The sequence below is a fragment of the Nerophis lumbriciformis genome, linkage group LG33 (assembly GCF_033978685.3).
Source record: "Nerophis lumbriciformis linkage group LG33, RoL_Nlum_v2.1, whole genome shotgun sequence".
NCBI classification, from domain to species: Eukaryota; Metazoa; Chordata; class Actinopteri; order Syngnathiformes; family Syngnathidae; genus Nerophis; species Nerophis lumbriciformis.
In genome coordinates this window covers 5,268,029-5,291,500 of record NC_084580.2, presented here as the reverse complement: position 1 = coordinate 5,291,500, position 23,472 = coordinate 5,268,029, and the positions used below count along the sequence as shown (strand labels likewise).

The 23,472-nt window shown below is 39.9% G+C and overlaps 1 protein-coding gene across 8 annotated transcripts in view; it reads left to right on the top strand.

The window, feature by feature from the left end:
* stxbp1b (syntaxin binding protein 1b) overlaps positions 1-18,242 on the top strand; it is a 161,238-nt gene extending 142,996 nt beyond the window's left edge. For 7 of the 8 annotated variants that reach the window (XM_061928641.1, XM_061928637.1, XM_061928638.1 and 4 more), the window contains 2 exons: positions 5,312-5,469; positions 11,949-18,242. In XM_061928641.1, coding sequence (XP_061784625.1) covers positions 5,312-5,469; positions 11,949-12,058 — 268 coding nt within the window. In that variant the 3' untranslated portion in view covers positions 12,059-18,242. The remainder of the gene's footprint in view (positions 1-5,311; positions 5,470-11,948) is intronic. The other variant, XM_061928636.1, reaches the window with a different exon arrangement.
* Positions 18,243-23,472: the final 5,230 nt, after the last annotated feature.

Genomic DNA, 23,472 nt, shown 5'->3' with positions numbered 1-23,472 from the left:
CAAGAGCCTCATGCTGCTCTAGAGCCGCGGGTTGCCGACTCCCGGCCTAAGTGATTTGAAGGCTCCTGCCTTATATACAAATGTCAAATGTATATGCAAATATAGGCCCTGATTCCATGATCACAATCAGGGCGTACAGTATATAGACACTTCTAAAATACTAACCACCATGGTGGAAAATAAACTGTTACTTCCAAGTATATTATCACTGGAGGACTTGAGGAAAAGCAATGGCTAAGCATTCTGAGCAGGACGACACAAGAAGCTAACCGTTTAAATGTCAATGTAAAGTAGGGGTGATTGAGCCAGATGTTGATACTATCAATACCTAGTGTAATATCAGTATATAAACAAAAAAATGTTCCTGTTCCTTTTATTACAAAATATTTTAGAGTTGTTTTTGCTGTTTACAAACTCAGTGAGTTAACTTATGAATACAGAAAGACTTTGAGGGCAACACCCAAATGATTTAAACGGGAGCCAATGGTAGTTTTTGGTTTTGTTTAGTTATCATTCAATAGCCACTTTATTTTGTTAAAAAAATTGTGTGTCGAATTCAATACCACTAATCTAATACAGAATCTGATTCAAAATGTTGTAATAAGATAAACTTTAAGGTGTTAGTTGTTTAATCTAACACCTTAGATTTGGATCCGAGGCCAAAAAATCAGATCAGAGGCCAACAATGTTAAACGGTTTATCCTAATGCATATTAATAATGATCACATAAAATTATATTATTATAAGAATATTAATATAAAACATAATGAAATATGCTTAAAAATCTATTTATAATTTAATCGTAACCCTGGAATCTAAATTTAATTGTGAGATGCCCAAAAATTCCCAACTCTAACTCCTACAAATGAAAACAGTTATCCAAATAAAACATTCTCCATCTTTTACTATTTACACACTTTTCCCAGTTTGATGTATTGTACTCCACCCACGTTCTTTTGTTGAACAGTCAAAGGTCGAGTCTTCTAAAAGATTTCACAAGCATTATTTAAAGCAGGTCACAGGTAAATGTTACAGCATTGGTCTCACTCCCGTAAAAGCAATGTCTACTGTGTACGCAAACATAACGAGTGGATGCCTCCACAAGAGCGAGCTTCTGCCAAAAGGGAGCCCCGTTGATGCAAAGATGCAGCTGCATATTTGTGTGCACTTGAGGGCTTTTTGTTTACTTTCTTGCGTCTCCTCCGGTGTCTGGTTTGGTTTATAGTTCTTCTTGGCGCCAGATTTGTATTCAAAACACTAAGGGGCAGTGTCTCCAGAAAGAGCAACAGTTATTGTTGACTAGCTACTGTTTTTCCTTTTTGTGAAGAGTGACGACAGCCACAACATCGACACTTTTGTCTACACTGGAACTAATCATTCAGAATCATCAGTAATGGATAATTTACTTACTAACCAGAGGAAAATACCTTCGTGAAGAGGACTGCAACTTGTGAACAAGTCGCGGCAGAGGACGCTATTATTATTTGCAACGCTATTCAGTCATTTGGAACATTGGACAAGAGAGAGCTATCATGTAATAATAAAAATTGTTAAATAACTATTGTTCATTAACGACATACATTAATCTGTAAGGTCATGTTCAGAGTTCACATGTTTGTAAATCTACTGTGCCTGAAAGATTATTGAATGGGAAATAGAAGTGCTGTTTGTGTGAGAGAAAAGACATGTGTGCATGAGACAGAATATGTATCTGAATCGAACCTGTGTTTAGCACAAGGTTGACAATTAAAGTTGAAAAGATTGTCATACTTTGTGACTTCTTCTGGACGCAACACCACAATATGCTAAAAAAACTAAACATACAGTAATTATTTTTAGAGCGCACCAAGATATTAAGTACACTATCAGTTGTCGTGGAAATGTCTAATCATTGTTGTTTGTTTTCCATTAAATCATTTGTGCATTTCAAGCACAATGTCTGCTCGGCTGTGTTCAAGGACCCTCCTTGGCAAAAACTTACCAATCACAGCTCTGCGTTCTGCGTCGCCGGCGACATGAACCTAGGATTTTTTGGGGGTGCACGCAAGCCTTGCGGTACTACGCAGGGATAGGGAGCACGAGGGCGTGACCTACGCAAGCTGTGCGACAGTATATTACAGGCTTAAATCAGACAGTTTGACGCCAAATGAAGTTCAAAAAAGAAAAGGGTGATTTTAAGTGAACTCAAGTGTACGGTACATATGCTAAAACATATGTGTCAAGTGTGGATCCCAGACAGACAGGAAGACGTGACAGTTCAAAAACATATTTAATTATCCAAGTAAGGAACAAAAAACAATGGTACTGGGTGGAGGAACCAGTGCCATGAAACAACAAAAGGAACAAAGTCTAAAATAAACTGGCCGTAGGAAGGCGGGCAAAAAGGCTGAGCATAAAAACAAAGTAACAAATGAAACAGCAAAGAGAAAATACTTGCTCAAGACTTGGCAGGAAGAAGGTTGGCATGGTCCGATACCAATAATTTAGTACCGGTACCAAAATGTATATAGATACTTTTCCAAATAAAGGGAACTATGAAAAATTTCAATATTGGCTTCATTTTAAGCTGTCTTAAAGCTGTCTTAATTTGTTTCCCTCCCGGATGCGTACTAAATGGTATGCGTTGCGAAGGTCTAACTTGGTGGGGGCTGGGGGGGGGGTTCAAATTAGTTTGCGACATTGATAAGATGCAATCATGCAACATTCTAGAAATCACAGATTTAAAACAGACAATTTATCTTGCTTTGACTGTGACGGTCATGCCATCGGCCTATATCTGGACAACGTGCTGCTGGTAGGTTTCAGTCACTTTAGACGGCTTAGCATTTTGTATCTGTATTTGGTATCTGAGGTATCTGAAAGTATTCTCCAATTTTGACCAAGTATCAATTTTTTATTTTTACACTGCACTTCAGAATATATGTGACTCGTGAAATATGTTTAAACTACTGTGCTTTTACTCCTGTCTGAATGATTTCAAATACAATTAAAGCTGCAAGCAGCATTGGTCGGGCCCGCGTATTTGGCAGGTGCTAGTCCTAAGTGTCCCAATACTTTTGTCAAGTTTTAGTCCCAAGTGTCCCAATACGTTTGGCCAGTGTAGGTGTCCCAATACTTTTGTCCAGTGGTAGTCATAAGTGTCCCAATACTTTTGTCCAGTTGTAGTCCTAAGTGTCCCAATACTTTTGTCAAGTTGTAGTCCTAAGTGTCCCAATACTTTTGGCCAGAGTAAATGTCCCAATACTTTTGTCAAGTTGTAGTCCTAAGTGTCCCAATACTTTTGGCTAGTTGTAGTCCTAAGTGTCCCAATACTTTTGTCAAGTGGTAGTCCTAAGTGTCCCAATACTTTTGGCCAGTGTAAGTGTCCCAATACTTTTGTCCAGTGGTAGTCCTAAGTGTCCCAATACTTTTGTCCAGTTGTAGTCCTAAGTGTCCCAATACTTTTGTCAAGTTGTAGTCCTAAGTGTCCCAATACTTTTGGCCAGTGTAAGTGTCCCAATACTTTTGTCCAGTGGTAGTCCTATGTGTCCCAATACTTTTGTCCAGTTGTAGTCCTAAGTGTCCCAATACTTTTGTCAAGTTGTAGTCCTAAGTGTCCCAATACTTTTGGCCAGTGTAAGTGTCCCAATACTTTTGTCCAGTGGTAGTCCTATGTGTCCCAATACTTTTGTCCAGTTGTAGTCCTAAGTGTCCCAATACTTTTGTCCAGTGTAAGCGTCCCAATACTTTTGGCCAGTGGTAGTCCTAGGAGTTCCAAGAGTTTTGTCAAGTTTTAGTCCTAAGTGTCCCAATACTTTTGTGAAGTTGTAGTCCTAAGTGTCCCAAAACTTTTGTCCAGTGTAACTGTCCCAATACTTTTGTCAAGTGGTAGGCTTAAGTGTCCCAATACTTTTGTCTACGTTTAGTCCGAAGTGTCCCAATACTTTTGTTCAGTGGTGTTACTAAGTGTCCCAATACTTTTGTCAAGGTGTAATCCTAAGTGTCCCAATACTTTTGTCCAGTGTAAGTGTCCCAATACTTTTGTCCTGTGGTAGTCATAAGTGTCCCAATACTTTTGTCAAGTTGTAGTCCCAAGTGTCCCAATACTTTTGTCCAGTGGTAGTCATAAGTGTCCCAATACTTTTGTCTACTTTTAGTCCGAATTGTCCCAATACTTTTGTTTAGTGTACCTACCTTGTCTGCATTGTGTGGGCACGCTGGTGCTTCCTGCTTTTAAGCAGCCATCTTGAAAAAACAGCTGTGCAGCAGCATCAGCGCAACGGTTCTTTGAAGGGTCATAAAATCAAAACCGGAGCCGGTATTAAAACTCTTTCGCCAACTTTTAATCAGAAGGGTTCAATCTCTCTCCTGTGTTAGTTTGAAGCCGAAACAACAAACGCGCTCAGAGGAGATAATGTTTGAAGAAAGGTGACCGTTTTTTACAAAAATTTTGTTTTGAAGGGGGAATAGCAAAGTTCCTGTTGATTTTTGCTGGGGGTTGTCAATTTATGAAATGTAGGTCTAAGTGAGACCTACGGAAAGGTTTTAGTTTCATGTCTCTCCGACCTTTCCAGTGGGAGTTACAGGCAGTTTTGTCATTTTTTTCTTCCGAGGAGCAGTTTTTTCTCCGTTTTATTCAAAAATTGCTGTAGAGCGCAATTTTTAAATTTGGGGTTAGGTTTTTTTATTAGATCGCAATTTTTGCCGGTCCTGATGTATGTGTTCAGTTTGGTGAGTTTTGAAGCATGTTAAGGGGGTCAAATTACAGCTCAAAGAGGCAAAAGTTACTGTTTTTAGTACTTTTTTGTCTTGAAGGGGGAATTGCCAACTTCCTGTTGATTTTTGCCCAAGCATATACAATTATGAAAGGTAGGTGTAAGTCAGACCTACATAGAGGTTTTTGTTTCATGTCTCTCCGACCTTCCGAGTGGGAGTTACAGGCAGTCTAGTTTTTTTTTTTTCTAGGGGGCGCTAGAGCGCAATTTTGAGTTTTGTGTTTTTTTTTTTTTTTAAAAAGGCAATATTCGCAGGTCCTGATGTGTGGGTCAAATATGGTGAGTTTTGAAGCATGTTAAGTGGGTCAAATTAGTGCTCAAAGAGGCGGCCGGTATAATAATAATAATAAAACCTTAGAAATTCAATAGGTCCTTTACCTTAGAAATTCAATAGGTCCTTATGTCCCATTGCATAAGGACTCCCTTTGGGAGTCCTTATACAATGGGCCATGCGGGCCCTAACTACACTAGTGATCTTGAAATGTAAGAAAGTGTTCTCTACTTTCGTTCTCCAGAGTATATTAATTCACACATCATATTTCTTTTTTCTATTAAAGCAGTGCTCGCTATGGTAACTGGCACAAAAACCGAGGTCCCACAGAGGTGAAGACTGGGCCAAGGATCATTGTCTTCATTATTGGAGGCATGACCTACAGTGAGATGCGCTGTGTTTATGAAGTCACCCAAGCAAATGGCAAATGGGAGGCCCTGATTGGTGAGTTCTCTTATTTTCAGTACTGCAATACATATGTTTTATATGCTTGGGTTATTTGTCTCACATGTATAAAATGTGTTTTTCAAAAATGTGTAAAATTATCAGATGAAATTGCTGATTTGACAATAGGTCTAATATTTTTATTTCTAACCGCCCAACAAAATGTTGACACACACGTAGTACGAAGGATTCTCGTCTGTCCATTGTCTGTCTGTGCAGAGCGAGCACCAATCCTGCAGCTGTTAGTGGAACTGTAATTTTGCACGTCGTTCTGACACGTGCTAAAAATAAACAAGGTTAAGGTTACTTTAATGGTGGCCGAGTCATACCAAAGACTATAAAAATGGGACCCATTACCTCCCTGCTTGGCACTCAGTATCAAGGGTTGGAATTGGGGGTTAAATCACCAAAAATGATTCCCGGGCGCGGCCACCGCTGCTGCCCACTGCTCCCCTCACCTACCAAGGGGGTGATCAAGGGTGATGGGTTAAATGCAGAGAATAATTTCGCCACACCTAGTGTGTGTGTGACAATCATTGGTACTTTAACTTTAACTTTAACTTTAAACAGGTAAAATAGTTGTGCAGACATTTGTATTTCAGCATCAAGGCAGATTGAAACAAGCAAACACAAATTCATATAAAACATAAAAATATTAAAAACCAAAAAGGATCACCAGTATATCAACACTGTAGAACAATGTAATAAATTACATAATAAACCAATAAAACCATTGTGATAAAAGTGCTATGGTATAATAAATAAATAAAATCACGCTGCGATAGCCTTATTTAAGAGTGAGATGGCAGCAGGTACAAAAGTATTCTTTTATCGTTTAGTCCAACAAAGAGGAACAACGAACCGCTGACCAGAGCGAAGGAGCTGGAATTCTGCGTAAAGGATGAAGGTTGCAGTGATGAATAATAAAACCTGCCTTGCTGTGTGGCAAGGATGTCAGACAGGTTGAGTTGCGGCTTACCTATTAGCTTACTTACTTACTGGCAAATTGTGCTCGCAAAATGGAAATAAGTGTTGATAAATCACATTGCGCATGCTGTATAACTATATTTGCTTTTTCTCCTTCAAGTATTGTGGGCGTATTGATGACCAGCATATATTTTACACATTGATGAAGACCGAGACGCAAAATGGATGTCACGCTTTATTCTGCTTACTTAACGGGCGCAATACACTTTGCGCACGTTTAGTAGATCAGCATTGCGTGTGGTATCAGGTTTGCACATATTTTAGTGCACGCAAACCTTTAGTAAATCCGTTCCAAAGTCAATAGCGCTAGTCAGGGGTTGGGTGCCTTGGCTTTTGGCTAATGGGCTCGACGGTCAGCCAGAGGTTTGGGGATTGTTGGTTCAAGCACGAGCATGTGTTGAGCTTGATTGCAGTGCAGATTGACCTCTGTTATTTTGGTGCCATGACCTGAATGTATGTGATGTTTAAGGGGCTGAGTGTAACAAATTCTAGCTAGCTTAGCTGTGCGTTACGACGTTAAGTAACCTCACTCCCCAACGCCTCAGGAGCCACGCTGGTCAATAGGTTGGGAGCCCGGGCTTTTAGTTTATTGCATAGTGTGAGAGAGATGGAATAAGCCTCTCTGACATGTGCACAGGGACTCTCAGAAAGATCAAAAGAAGATCAGACGTCACGTGTAGACACACCACATCCGGGACAAAAAGGCAAGGTCGAAGATCAAATATCATGTATTTTAGAAATGTTTTGGCTTAGTTGTTTTGCAAACCCTAGGGGAAGTACAGATATCAATACCGTGTAGTCACTTCCGGTCACATGTTAGAGCAATTCCAGTCACTCATTCGTCAAAGACCACGTGTTTATGGGAATGAATGGCTAGGAATAGGAATCAAAACCAGATTCTTGTTGAGAACTGGTTCCCAGTGTTGCCATTCCTTAGAATTATCTGCCAGTTTTGTTAACGACTGCCTTATCGATGCGTGTGGGTGCGCATGACGTCACCACACACGGCGCTGATTGCGGCACAAACAAAGTTGTTTAGGTAAGTACCTCACTAACGAACACTGCCTATCATGTCAGGTTTCCGGGAGCATAAAAAAGCATGAAAAGTCATTAAGCGGATTTCGCGAAAATGAAGGCCTTAAATGGCATTAAAAAGCAGTAAATGCAATATCCAGAGGCATTAAAAAATGTAATACAATTATAGGACTTGGCCAATAGTCAATAAATCAAACGATAAATAAAAATGAATTTAAGAACGTTGCGGTCACTGATAAATTGTCTGTCCGTGTGGTTTCTTTTCTTCGTCTCTGGCTTTCAAACTGGATACAAGGGTCTTGTAATGTCCGATAGTGAGCAAAGCGCTGCCTCCATAGCAGACACTCCACTGGATGGCAAAATCAAAGGGTCTAAAATTTGCCATTCTTTGGTCTCTGTAGGCGTCCTTAACTCCTCATGTTAATGAGGTAGCCAAGCGACTCCTTTATTTCCAGTTCAGCAAACATGAGCTAACTTGGCTAACATTAGCAACTCTCGTTACCTATGATTGCCTAGGATGGACAACCAAGGCAATTCCTACAGCTTTTATTTTCTGACATTGCCACAGTAAATGAATTAGAGTTTCTTCAGCTGCCTGACACGTAATACATAACTTGCTAGCGTACCAAGTTTAAATAACTAAGAGGGTGTAAAATACAATCTATTCATAATGTTAAATTGACTCTGTTTACATTTTAATACATCTAAAGGGCTTATTGACATTTTTCCAAATATCAATCCATGACATGGATTTTTCCAAAATGTTTAAATCAATCATCCATTTTCCAAACACATCAATTACATTTCTAATATGATGTTCATTTATTATTCCATGAAGTCTTTTAATTTTTTTTTTAATTGTATCCTGATTAAAAAACGTATCCTTCAGTTTGTGGCTATTATATGTCATACTTTCAGAGGAATTTCATTTTTACAGCATGTTTTAAAGAGATAAAATAAATAAAAAAATGACACCTTGATGTATTATATTTTTCAACTAATTGGATGTTTATTCAAAGGGGTTAAAGGACCTGTTTGCAACTTGCTCACAGTTAAATTTAAGAACATGATTGCCTCGCTTAGTGTTTTAACAGGACACCTTTATGTTAAAACGGTCTATATTTTTCACAATTATTAAGTTTGTTTAGTAAATTATGAATGATTGGTGTTTGGCAGTCACTCACCCTGTCTCACAGAGAGTGCGTGCACACATACAAAAGCAGTCCCAAGAGAAGCAACGAACAATTTGCAGTCGTGTTGTTTTTATGATAGAATATACATTCAATGACAGCTAACACTATCTAACTAAAATTCCCAAAAAAAGTGCAGTTCCCCTTTATTATCTGCTTGTCATCTTGATGTCTGATTTGATGATAATCAAATGAAGGGCCAATTAAAGTTAAAAGTTAAAGTTAAAGTACCAATGATTGTCACACACACACTAGGTGTGGCGAAATTATTCTCTGCATTTGACCCATCACCCTTGATCACCCCCTGAGAGGTGAGGGGAGCAGTGGGCAGCAGCGGTGGCTGCTGTGTAATAATACCCTGAGGCAATTATATGTTTACATGGTTTCGTAGTTACAAGTGGCTATGGGAAAGACGTCGTAACTGTAATGTGGCCCCATGACAAAAATTTGACACCCACTAAACAAAAAAAACTTGATGCTAACAACCTTGTTTGTTGTACTTTTTCCCAATTGAGAATCAACAAGAGAATCCATAACGTACCTAATCGCGAAGCAGAATCAAAAATGGAATTGGAATTGGAAAAATCTTATCAATTCCCATCCCTAAGTACTATTGTTCAGTGATCCTATATGTGATCATATCATATCTAACAAGTTATGTATGGCAATACTCAAACGCATGGTATAGAAAGCAAGCGTCTATGCCAGGAGTGTCAAACTCATTTTAGCTCAGGGGCCACATGGAGGAAAATCTGTGCATTATGGCATTAAAACTACAAAATAAAGACAACTTCAGATTGTTTTCTTTGTTGTATTTTGGCCAAAAATAGAACAAACACATTCTGAAAATATTACAATAAAAATATAGAAAAACATACTGGCAGCGATAAAGTTTAGATCCATGAAGGAAAGAAGAAAGTGAATGAATGTTTATAACTAAATAAATGTACATATGCATAAAAAAGGTGTTCTTTTGTATTATTTTTTTAATGAATTAAGTAACGATTATGACAACCTTTTTCTAAAACACAATATAGAATGTAAGATATAACAGGATAATGCGTTCATTTATCATTTGTTTTTGAAAACGGTTACAAAAAAGTGTGACCCCAAACATTTATTGTGGGACCCCATTTTTATGACTTGATGGGGTCCCTGGGATCCCTTTTGAAAATTCCAAGCGCCAACACTGATGGAGTATTGGTGCGTGCAAAACAGTAGCAGGCAGCTGTAGCCTGCGGGCAAGTTCTAATACTAATCAAATATCATCGCGGGGGCCATAGATAATTAGAGCCAGATCCGGCCCGCAGGCCTTGACTTTGACACCCCTGGTCTATGCTCTTGGATATGTGGTCTTTTAATTCAAAAAGGCTCATATTGAGTATATTTTTCACACTTTGTGTCAGATGAGACAGTCTCATTCTTATTTTTTCACCACCTACTAAATAAAGGTGTAACAATTCATTTTAACAACGATTCGATTCAGAATTTGTGGTAGCCGATACGATTTAGGGACAATATTACTAAATTGACCCTAGTGTGTGAATGTTGTCTGTCTATCTGTGTTGGCCCTGCGATGAGGTGGTGACTTGTCCAGGGTGTACCCCGCCTACCGCCCAGATGCAGCTGTGATAGGCTCCAGCCACCCCTGTGACCCCGAGAGGGACAAGCGGTAGAAAATGGCTGTATAGATATTTTTTTTAGAATGATACGATCCAAAAAGATCCACGGAGTTGATACTGATTCAGTAACTTTTTAGCTAAATAAATCAACCAGTGTGACTGTGAAATAAATACTAGACACTGCAGGAGAAGTTTCCTATATTCTTTTTTTTTCTTGTAAGGGAATTAAGTACATATGAATTATGGATACAAGGAAGCAAGTAAACAACAATTAATGGCCATGCATTCACATCTTATTTGAATGAAGTGCAACCAACACTTCAGGTTGAATTAGCATGGAGAAACCTTTTCTGCTCACATTTTTAACATTCAAGCAATGTTCATTAAAAGTACAGTAACCAACATTTTATGAGTAGATTTAACTGCTAAATGAAGTTCCCCATCTGTATGTCTGTATTCTGTTCTCTGCCCTGGCATCGCCGATGAAGGACAGCGTCCCAGGTGTGCGGAAGCATGTATGCCCCCTCATCCCAGTTGATGGTGTTGGCCCCTGGCTTCCTAATCAGCCGCCTTTATCCATCGCTTGTATTTATTTATTTGTGATGAAATGTATTTTACTTGGGTGCCAGGTCTTGTGCTATGGCTTCACAGAAGTCGGTGCGTCGCCATAACTTCTTGCTGTCATTTCCGTTATGTCGGTCGCATCTTTTGTGGCTTAAAGTTGTGTTGTGGCTGCGTATTAATGTGTGGTGTCGTCTTTGTTGGGCTTTTGCAATTGTGATGAAAAGTTTTTGTGTTGTAATTTATGATATTGTCTTGTGGCGTTTGTATTGTTAGGACCTTTCTCGACCATCCGCCGTTTTTGTTTTGATGACGTCACAGACGAGCAAACAGGCTTAACCTTTAACGTCCATATCATTAAAAGTGTGAAACATCTTATAAAGTCTGACGTTCTTAAATCCAATGTTTTGTATTTTCTACAATTGATAAAGTCAAATGATTCCTTTTTGAAACGATCTTGCATATATACCTATTTTACGGAATGTAAATTTGCCAAGCACAGATCGATATACTTAAATATAGGAATATAAATCGATATATCGATCAATGTTTAAAATCCAGGCTGAAAACACTTTTATTTAGCTATAAGTAATTTATTCACTCTTTGGTTTTATTTGAATTAATACATGACTATATTTATGAAAGCACTTTGAACTTTGAGCAGTGCTCCATAAACGCCACTTTATTCAAATGTGTAAATCTGTTCTGGTCTTCCTTTGATCTTCTTTAAAGTCCCTATTCATGGAACCGGAAGTCACGCCCACTTGTCAGAAGTTTGAGGAAATGTAAAAGACATTTATATGGAAAGTTTACAATATTGTCAATAGGAAATGTTTTTCTTAGTTATACTGTTTTCTACTGTATACCGAAGTTCATTGGTAATACTTTAGAATTTAAATCAACATTTAGTTTGTCTATTCAGAAGGTTTTATCCTCCTAAGATGCAAATTCATCAAAGATTCTTCTAAGAATGTTTGGTTTGATTGAGTTTTATTTCGAACAAGTTATAGAATTTCGATATGATACATCACATTTTCATTCATTTCACATGGAACTTACATTCAAGTCACATTTTCCTCTGCAGGTTCCACCCACATCCTTACCCCTCCCAAGTACATGAAAGAACTACAGCACCCAGATTTCCTTGATCCCAATGCAGCACCCGAGGGCACTGAGGAGCCGTCAGCTGAGTGATGTTTTAAAGAAGGGAGACGCAATCTAGAATACTCAAGGGTAAATGATTACTTGTGTTACGCATGTGTGGATTGTCCTGTCTAATTATGTTTAAACTGAGGTACGTGCCGAACCACGATTTAGGCGTACGGATACATAGTAATTTGGAACTTTTTTTTTATCTGAGCGTGAAATAGAACGTTTGAAATATTAAGCAATATTTTGGGGGGATTAAAGTTCCCGAGCAAAAATAAATACAGGCATGCAATAAAATACAATAACATACATTTAAAAACTAAATAAATAAATAATGCCAATAAAATTATACAATGACAGAAAAACATAAATTTTGCTTGCAGCTGTAGTGCGGCTTACTTGGAAAACCTTTTAAAGGTTTTTGTAGTGTTGTTTATAGTCTCTGTATTATCTTCTAGAATCTTCTAAAATTATCAAATGTTTCCATATCCTAAAAACATTGGGTGACGTGAGGACGGAAGAAAACACAGAAACACAAAGAACAACTAGCAATTTTTGACAAATACTTCAAATATACCAATAAAATAAACTATACTAGGGGTTGTACAGACTAGTCGACTTTTAGAGGCATTTTTGTTGTTGTTTTGACGCGTACTAGTTACTGATCACGTAATTGTGGCAGTGCACGGTATTTTTTTTTTCACTGATGTGGGAGACGTAGCCATCCATGGATTTCTTGCAGCGCATTTGCAATTCGTTGTGGCTGTGACACAAGTTGGCTGCGCTGACTGCACACGACTGTGTGTCAGGTACAACGAGCAAGCAGAAACTTAGGCCTCTTAACGTCGACTAGTAGTCTGTAAAACCCCTACTATAGTACGGTATAGTATATTGGAAGTATTTGTCGGGGATGAAAAGGGAAAGAAGGAAATTGTGTTTCTGCAGGGCACACACACAGTTACTCGGTGGAGTATAGGGTAAAGAGTAAAGTTAATGCTGTTAATTTAATGTTAATGTAATGCTGATTTAAAGGGGAACTGCACTTTTTGGTAATTTTGCCATTCACAATCCTTATGTAAGACAAGCACGCATATGTTTTTCTGTTTTGTATGCATTCTAACTAGTAAATAAATGTGATCAGAAGTCCGCTTACAATGGAGCCTATGGGAGTCGCTCTATTCTGCCTTTGAAGCGCTTAAAAAATATCCACCCACTTCCATCAAGGTTTTATGCACACACTAAGTATATATGTAATGAAGTGCGTGGCGAAGTTGGTAGAGTGGCCGTGCCAGCAATCGGAGGGTTGCTGGTTACTGGGGTTCAATCCCCACCTTCTACCATCCTAGTCACGTCCGTTGTGTCCTTGGGCAAGACACTTCACCCTTGCTCCTGATGGCTGCTGGTTAGCGCCTTGCATGGCAGCTCCCGCCATCAGTGTGTGAATGTGTGTGTGAATGGGTGAATGTGGAAATACTGTCAAAGCGTTTTGAGTACCTTGAAGGTAGAAAAGCGCTATACAAGTATAACCCATTTATCATTTATAATGAAGTAACAGGCACATTCATAATAACATGTAATATTTACGTATTTTGCTCATTTTAGGCATATGGCGGCGCATTCATTTAATAATCGCATCACAACGTTTGCGTTTTCCTATGACAACGTCACTGACACATCATGAGAGCCAACAAACATAATAAAACATCACTTATTTTGTCTGCTCTTAGTGGGATGCCGACTGTTAGGATGTTGATATATATGCGTTTAGATGACAAACGGGATCAAACCAAGCATCTTTTCGGATCTTTTTCTGGTCTAAATTGGCTGTCAAAGGTGACCAATTTCTCAGAGTATGTCCTCCTCTCACTATACAGGTGAGGCATGATTTATAATATTGAATAAACTTTCACAAGTTCCGAGGCGAGGAAGCAGCTCACCAGCTGATGACGTCAATATAGCAGCATAAGGAAGCTCCCTCTCTCTGTGACAATGCGCCGCTAAAAAAATAGGTCCTGAACGTTTGCACTTACAAAAACAGTATTGCTAATACTTGGTTAATATTCAGGTCAGGAAATGTAAATGGAGTATTGTTGGTGGTTTTGGATAATTATTTAGAGGGCTTTATGGCCTCAATGGCTTACATTGACTCAATGTAAGCAAACTTTTATTAACGAGTTAGAATGCATTAAAAACAAAACAAAGGTTGTGAAATTATAGGCAAAATTTAAGAAAAAAAAAGTGCAGTTCCATCCATTCCTGCTGTCGTGTATGATTCCTCTGTGTGACTTGATGTTGTCAGTTGCAAAACATTCCGTACTCATCAGGAACGAGTCAACATTGAAAAAATCTACTTAAGTTGTGAACCCCCTATACTATACTATAATATACTATACTCTACTATACTATAATATAATATACTATACTATACTATACTATACTATACATAAAGCACTTGCTAGCTTATTTCTGTGTCACCTACTGTAAATTAACCTGTAAGTATTAGGCTATTGCGCAACATTGGCTTTGTTTGGACTGTTAGCTTTTCTGTGCTCTGTGTTTATTTCAATACTGTTTCTGACATTACTTTAGATTTAGGAATTACGCATGTGTATCATAGATGACTATCTATCCAACTTCGTATGTTTTATGTTATAAGAAGTGAACTTGAATCACATAAATCTAATTTTAATAAACATCAATTAAAATCTTGTTTGGGTAAAATTGGCTGATTACACCCTGGAATGGCTGGCTGGCAGTCAGACACAGAGACACACACAACCATTCCCATGTATGCTGCATGCATAGACTCACATTTGAATCGCATCAATGACATTGTTAATGCTTGTGCAGAATTCAACCTTAGTTCCCATGGGTTTCTTTTAATTTTTGTTGTGCATTATATATTCTATAAAAGTATCTTGTCTTTGAAACTTTTTGAAGCAGACAGATATGATGCTGAAAGATATATTGTATTGGTAATTTTGGAAGAGAGTCCAGCCCCTCTCGAGAGAACAGGTTCCAGAGCCCTTGCTGTGCGTCGAAGTGAGTCCAACTACCGTATTTCCTTGAATTAGCGCCGGGGTGGTAATTAATTTAAAACCTCTTCTCACTCCGGCGCCTACCAAAGGCATGAGGTGAATGTAAGCATGCGCTAATTATTTTGAAACCTCTTCTCACTCCGGCGCTTACCAAAGGCATGCGGTAAATTTAGCCCTGTGCTTATAAATTTGAGTGTGATGTAAGGATACCATCATGAAAAGCACATTTAATTTAAAAAGAAACTTTATTATGGTCTTACCTTTACTTATAGATGAAGTCCATGCGCAGCTCCTTCTATACAAAAGCATCGATAACTTGTTTATAGAAGTCTTCCTTATCTTTCTTCAGTTTTAAAAGTCTCTCTGTCTCGATGGAGATCTTCCTTTATTACCTCCTGCTTCGATTGAAAGTCCAGTTTAGAAAACTGTTTTATTTTAGATATGTAATCCTCCATGTTAAAAGTGCAAGCGAGAGGAAAAAATAAACGATCGCTGCTAATTGTTGCTGCTTGTTGTCACTTCTTCTGCAGCCGAGTAGTCGCAAGAAGGATCACTGGGGCCTTTTACCACCAGGAGGCGGGAGTCATTTAATGACTCATATTTGACACACGTAGCTACAGTATATTAATAAAACATAGCTGCTTACTGTTCTTTTTAGCATATTCAATAGCTTGGACCTTAAATCCTACTGAATAGCTCTTTATCTTCTTCCCTTTATGCAATTTTAAATGATTGAAATCAGCCTCCTCCATTCACTCGTGACGTGACGAGTTTGACCCGGCGGAAATTCTAGGCATATGCTAATTATTTTGCGAAATGAGTTTGACCCGGCTGTAATTCTAGACATGCGCTAATAAAAATAATATTTTGCGAAACGAGTTTGTCAGCAATTCTGAGCCGGCGGTAATGCTAAGCATGCGCTAATTATTTTACGAAACGAGTTTGACCCTGCAGTAATTCTAGGCAGGCGCATACTATATACCTGGCGGCAATTCAAGGAAATACGGTATATCTAGTCCAAGTCTGAGTCCGTGGTTCTCGCCCGGGAAAGGGTGGAGTGCCATCTCCAGGTTGGGGAGGAGATCTTGCCTCAAGTACTTAGGAGTCTTGTCCACGAGTGAGGGAAGAGTGGATCGTGAGATCGGGTGGCGGGTCTCTCCCTTAGAGATAGAGTGAGAGGCTCTGCCATCCGGGGGGAGCTCAAAGTAAAGCCGCTGCTCCTCCACATCGAGAGGAGCCAGATGAGGTGGTTCGGGCATCTGTTCAGGATGCCACCTGAACGCCTCCCTAGGAGGCCACGGGGAAGACCCAGGACACGTTGGGAAGACGTCGACACTCACTTCGACGCACAGCAAGGGCTCTGGAACCAGTTCTCTCAAGAGGAGCTGGACTCTCTTCCTACCTCTGGATTGGCAGACCGGGGTGGTGGTTCCTCTCTTTAAGAAGGGGAACCGGAGGGTGTGTTCTAACTATCGTGGGATCACACTCCTCAGCCTTCCCGGTAAGGTCTATTCAGGTGTACTGGAGAGGAGGCTACGCCGGATAGTCGAACCTCGGATTCAGGAGGAACAGTGTGGTTTTCGTCCCGGTCGTGGAACTGTGGACCCGCTCTATACTCTTGGCAGGGTCCTTGACGGTGCATGGGAGTTTGCCCAACCAATCTACATGTGTTTTGTGGACTTGGAGAAGGCATTCGACCGTGTCCCTCGGGAAGTCCTGTGGGGAGTGCTCAGAGAGTATGGGGTATCGGACTGTCTGATTGTGGCAGTCCACTCCCTGTATGATCAGTGCCAGAGCTTGGTCCGCATTGCCGGCAGTAAGTCGGACACGTTTCCAGTGAGGGTTGGTCTCCGCCAAGGCTGCCCTTTGTCACCGATTCTGTTCATAACTTTTATGGACAGAATTTCTAGGCGCAGTCAAGGCTTTGAGGGGATCTGGTTTGGTGGCTGCAGGATTAGGTCTCTGCTTTTTGCAGATGATGTGGTCCTGATGGCTTCATCTGGCCAGGATCTTCAGCTCTCACTGGATCGGTTCGCAGGTGAGTGTGAAGCGACTGGGATGAGAATCAGCACCTCCAAGTCTGAGTCCATGGTTCTCGCCCGGAAAAGGGTGGAGTGCCATCTCCGGGTTGGGGAGGAGATCTTGCCCCAAGTGGAGGAGTTCAAGTACCTCGGAGTCTTGTTCACGAGTGAGGGAAGAGTGGATCGTGAGATCGACAGGCGAATCGGTGCGGCGTCTTCAGTAATGCGGACGCTGTATCGATCCGTTGTGGTGAAGGAGCTGAGCCGGAAGGCAAAGCTCTCAATTTACCGGTCGATCTACGTTCCCATCCTCACCTATGGTCATGAGCTTTGGGTTATGACCGAAAGGACAAGATCACGGGTACAAGCGGCCAAAATGAGTTTCCTCCGCCGGGTGGCGGGTCTCTCCCTTAGAGATAGAGTGAGAGGCTCTGCCTTACTCAAAGTAAAGCCGCTGCTCCTCCACATCGAGAGGAGCCAGATGAGGTGGTTCGGGCATCTGCTCAGGATGCCACCCGAACGCCTCCCTAGGAGGCCACGGGGAAGACCCAGGACACGTTGGGAAGACTATGTCCCCCGGCTGGCCTGGGAACGCCTCGGGATCCCCCAGGAGGAGCTGGACGAAGTGGCTGGGGAGAGGGAAGTCTGAGCTTCCCTGCTTAGTCTGCTGACCCCGCGACCCGACCTCGGATAAGCCGAAGAAAATGGATGGATGGATGGATGGTGATTTTGTAAATGTACAGAATAAATAATATTTTTCAAAGTTTCCATATTTGTAGTCCATGACAACTAAATTACAAGTGGTCATTTTATTGGGCTTGTTGTTGTAAGTGAACATCTTTTAACAGTTGAGAGCAAATAAATGTTAAATAACAAAACACATTGATATCATTTATATTTCCAGATTGAAGACAAATTAAAAATGATTATAATAATAACTTATGTGATTCAAATTCTGTGTTGGGCACATTTGAGTGCACATTTTCTTTTAATTTTTGTGTAGGCTTTGTTTTCGTCTTATAGTGTCCTCCTTTATTTCTCAGTGATGCATTTATCCTTGGCATAAGTAATCATGTCGCTCGTCTGATTAAAATGTCAGTGCTTATGTGTGCATTAATAAAAGTAAGTGTTTTTGAATGTGAACTGATTCATTAAACTGTAAAACAAAAATATTGTTCTCTTTCATCTGTCTTGTTTTGGATCTTTGCCAAAGTTCAATCAATCAATGAAAGTTTATTTATATAGCCCTAAATCACAAGTGTCTCAAAGGGCTGCACGAGCCACAACGACAAAATCAGGGCAAGAAAAAACTCAACCCAATGGGATACAATGAGAACCCTTAGAGGGGACCGCAGATGAGGGGAAAGATGGAGCTAACTGTTTTAATGACATTCAGACTTCAAATCAATAACAGAGCAGCATCTCCTCATCCGTGGCTCAATAATGCAGCATCAAAGCCGGAAATACACATCAGCACGTACCAAAAGGTAAGAAAAGTTGGTTTTGCATAACATTGCGAAACAAAACGCCAGGTGATATGTCTGCTCAGGCCCGGCCCTAACCAATCTGGTGCCCTAGGCAAGATTTTAGGTGGCGCCCCCCCCACATCGGCAGTGAAGTGTATATACTCACAAGAAACCGAATAGCTTTGTCTTTGACCTTTTTTTTACTTAAAGAAAGCAAATTAACAATCAGAATAGTTAACAAGATAAAAAAAAAATATGAATAAATAAATGAATGCAAAAAATAAAAAATGAATATATGAAATACAATATTTTTTACATACATATTGCTTAATTTACAATAATGATGTGCACTTTAAAAACTAGGCTTACAACTATACCTAATATATAAAGGGGTGGAAAAGTGACTATTACCTGCAGGGCAAACATTAGCTAACCAGAAGGCAATAACAATGTAAACAAAAAACACCTGCTTGAAAGATCTAATACAAATGTCCCTGAGGAATGTAAGGTGGGAGTACTGTAATTACCTAACGTTACATTATTATTTTCCATAACAATTTAGCCCCCTCCACAATATTAACCCGACGTTAAAACAGAACTAGCTATTTATTGATTAGCAATTGCCGAATCATGTAACATTAGCTTAATGCTAAAAAGCCAGGTTATTATCACATTCTGTAACAGACAAATAATTTCATGTAGGCTAACGTTACCTACCTGCTACCTCTGTCTTTTCTCGTTTCTCCTCCTCTTCTTTTCTCTTTTTTCTTCCCTGGGCACCTGACAGTTTTGGCCGTTTTGACATCTTGACATCTTGTGTTGATTTTTTGATGTGGTGACGTCCTAAAAGAGTCATGATACGGGAACGGAGGGGGTGCACCGTGCGGGGGGGCGGGGGGGGCGTAATGTTGTAACAAATAATATTTCCATTATATAGGCTTTACTTTGCATTTTAATTAATGTGGGATTATTTTTTGTATTTAGAAATAATAGTACCAACTTTTTTTTTTTTTTCTCCAACATTTGTGGCACTGGCGTGGCGCCCCCTGATGGACGGCGCCCTTAGCATTTGCCTATACGTCCTATGCCACGGGCCAGCCCTGTGTCTGCTGATAGGTGCCATTTTGCGGTCCTTAAACATGCACCATAATAATACTCGTTTGTTTAATGCGCCGACAATCCATCAAGCGGCTTCATAGCTTACCGAAGTCGTGCTAAAGACATTTTGACAGATTTTTGAGCGCCGTGTGTAATGTTTTATATTCTCAATGGAACATTTAAAGTTTTGGTGTTGTTTACTGCCATCATATTGCAGTCTACACGTGTCTCTTATGTGGGACTGCCATCTACTAGTCACACTTATCATTACGCCATGTACCAAATAAAATTGCTTCGAGGTCAGTAAGCACAACCAGAATAATGCCGTACATTAGGCACACCGGCCAAGAAAATTAAATGATTTTAAGTGCGCCTTATAGTCTGAAAATGACGGTACATTTGGCAGATGGTAATTTTGCAAATATTGGGGAGGTCATTTATATATATACTGAAAAGCAACAGGCCCAAAATAGCTCCTTGTAGTACACCCAAATCACAATTTATTACGCCTGATTTTACACTATTTATTTGAACACATTGTTGTCGCAATTCAAGATAAGATTTAAACCAATTTATGGTTTGTTTTGATACATTAAATTGTTTTAATTTTGTCATCATAACTCTGTGATTTACAGTGTCGAAAGTTTTTTTTAAATCTAAAAATACTGCTCCAACATATTTTCCCAAACAACATTTGATAATTTTGGTGAAGTGGCACACAGCCATTTCAGGGGAAAGTTTGGGCCGGAATCCAAATTGTTTAGGATTTAGTCAATTATTTTCCTCTAAATGGGTCATCAATTGTTCAGCCACCAGCTTCTCAAGTACCTTTGAAATCACAGGCACAATTGAAATTGGTCGATAATTACATGCCCCATCTGCTGCACCAGACTTAAAAATTGGTGTCACAACAGCTGTTTTAAAACTTTGTGGGAATTCACCATTTTTAATGGATAGATTTACTAAATGGGCTCACCACCCATAGCAGGGGTCATAGAGGTCGGGTGCGATGTGAGCTGGGCGGCAGCCGAAGGCAGGGCACTTGGCGGTCCGATCCTCGGCTACAGAAGCTAGCTCTTGGGACGTGGAACGTCACCTCGCTGGGGGGGAAGGAGCCTGAGCTAGTGCGCGAGGTGGAGAAGTTCCGGCTAGATATAGTCAGACTCACTTCGACGCACAGCAAGGACTCTGGAACCAGTTCTCTCGAGAGGGGCTGGACTCTCTTCCTACCTCTGGATTGGCGGGGTGGTGGTTCCTCTCTTTAAGAAGGGGAACCGGAGGGTGTGTTCTAACTATCGTGGGATCACACTCCTCAGCCTTCACGGTAAGGTCTATACAGGTGTACTGGAGAGGAGGCTACGCCGTATAGTCGAACCTCGGATTCAGGAGGAACAGTGTGGTTTTCGTCCTGGTCGTGGAACTGTGGACCAGCTCTATACTCTCGGCAGGGTCCTTGAGGGTGCATGGGAGTTTGCCCAACCAGTCTACATGTGGTTTGTGGACTTGGAAAAGGCATTCGACTGTGTCCCTCGGGAAGTCCTGTGGGGAGTGCTCAGAGAGTATGGGGTATCGGACTGTCTGATTGTGGCAGTCCACTCCCTGTATGATCAGTGCCAGAGCTTGGTCCGCATTGCCGGCAGTAAGTCGGACACGTTTCCAGTGAGGGTTGGTCTCCGCCAAGGCTGCCCTTTGTCACCGATTCTGTTCATAACTTTTATGGACAGAATTTCTAGGCGCAGTCAAGGCTTTGAGGGGATCTGGTTTGGTGGCTGCAGGATTAGGTCTCTGCTTTTTGCAGATGATGTGGTCCTGATGGCTTCATCTGGCCAGGATCTTCAGCTCTCACTGGATCGGTTCGCAGGTGAGTGTGAAGCGACTGGGATGAGAATCAGCACCTCCAAGTCTGAGTCCATGGTTCTCGCCCGGAAAAGGGTGGAGTGCCATCTCCGGGTTGGGGAGGAGATCTTGCCCCAAGTGGAGGAGTTCAAGTACCTCAGAATCTTGTTCACGAGTGAAGGAAGAGTGGATCGTGAGATCGACAGGCGGATCGGTGCGGCGTCTTCAGTAATGCGGACGCTGTATCGATCCGTTGTGGTGAAGAAGGAGCTGAGCCGGAAGGCAAAGCTCTCAATTTAATATATAAATAATAAGTATTTCATATATATATATACAGTATATATATATATGTATATATATATGTATGTGTGGGGAAAAAAATCACAAGACTATTTCATCTCTACAGGCCTGTTTCATGAGGGGGGTACCCTCAATCGTCAGGAGATTTTAATGGGAGCATTCGCATATATATATATATATATATATATATATATACACACACACATACATATATATACTGTATATATATATATATATATATATATATATATATATATATATATATATATATATATATATACACATACATATATATACACATACATATATATACTGTATATATATATATATATATATATATATATATATATATATATATATATATATGATTGTAGCTGAGATAGGCTCCAGCGCCCCCCGCGACCCCAAAGGGAATAAGCGGTAGAAAATGGATGGATGGATGGATATATATATATATATATATATATATATATACATATATATATATATATATATATATATATATATATATATAAAAATAATAAAAATAAATTATATATATATATATATATATATATATATATATATATATATATATATATATATATATATATATATATATATATAGCTAGAATTCACTGAAAGTGAAGTATTTTCTTATATATAAGAAATTATATATATATATATATATATAAGTATTTTCTTATATATATATATATATATATATATATATACACTACCGTTCAAAAGTTTGGGGTCACTCAAACAATTTTGTGTTTTCCATGAAAAGTCACACTTATTCACCACCTTATGTTGTGAAATGAATAGAAAATAGAGTCAAGACATAGACAAGGTTAGAAATAATGATTTGTATTTGAAATAAGATTTTTTTTTTACATCAAACTTTGCTTTCGTCAAAGAATCCTCCATTTGCAGCAATCACAGCATTGCAGACCTTTGGCATTCTAGCTGTTAATTTGTTGAGGTAATCTGGAGAAATTGCACCCCACGCTTCTAGAAGCAGCTCCCACAAGTTGGATTGGTTGGATGGGCACTTCTTGCGTACCATGCGGTCAAGCTGCTCCCACAACAGCTCAATGGGGTTCAGATCTGGTGACTGCGCTGGCCACTCCATTACCGATAGAATATCAGCTGCCTGCTTCTTCTCTAAATAGTTCTTGCACAATTTGGAGGTGTGTTTTGGGTCATTGTCCTGTTGTAGGATGAAATTGGCTTCAATCAAGCGCTGTCCACTGGGTATGGCATGGCGTTGCAAAATGGAGTGATAGCCTTCCTTATTCAGAATCCCTTTTACCCTGTACAAATCTCCCACCTTACCAGCACCAAAGCAACCCCAGACCATCACATGACCTCCACCATGCTTAACAGATGGCGTCAGGCATTCTTCCAGCATCTTTTCAGTTGTTCTGCGTCTCACAAACGTTCTTCTTTGTGATCCAAACATCTCAAACTTGTATTCATCCATCAACAACACTTTTTTCCAGTCTTCCTCTGTCCAATGTCTGTTCTTTTGCCCATCTTAATCTTTTTCTTTTATTGGCCAGTCTCAGATATGGCTTTTTCTTTGCCACTCTGCCTTGAAGCCCAGAATCCCGCAGCCGCCTCTTCACTGTAGATGTTGACACTGGTGTTTTGCGGGTACTATTTAATGAAGATGCCAGTTGGGGACCTGTGAGGCGTCTGTTTCTCAAACTAGAGAC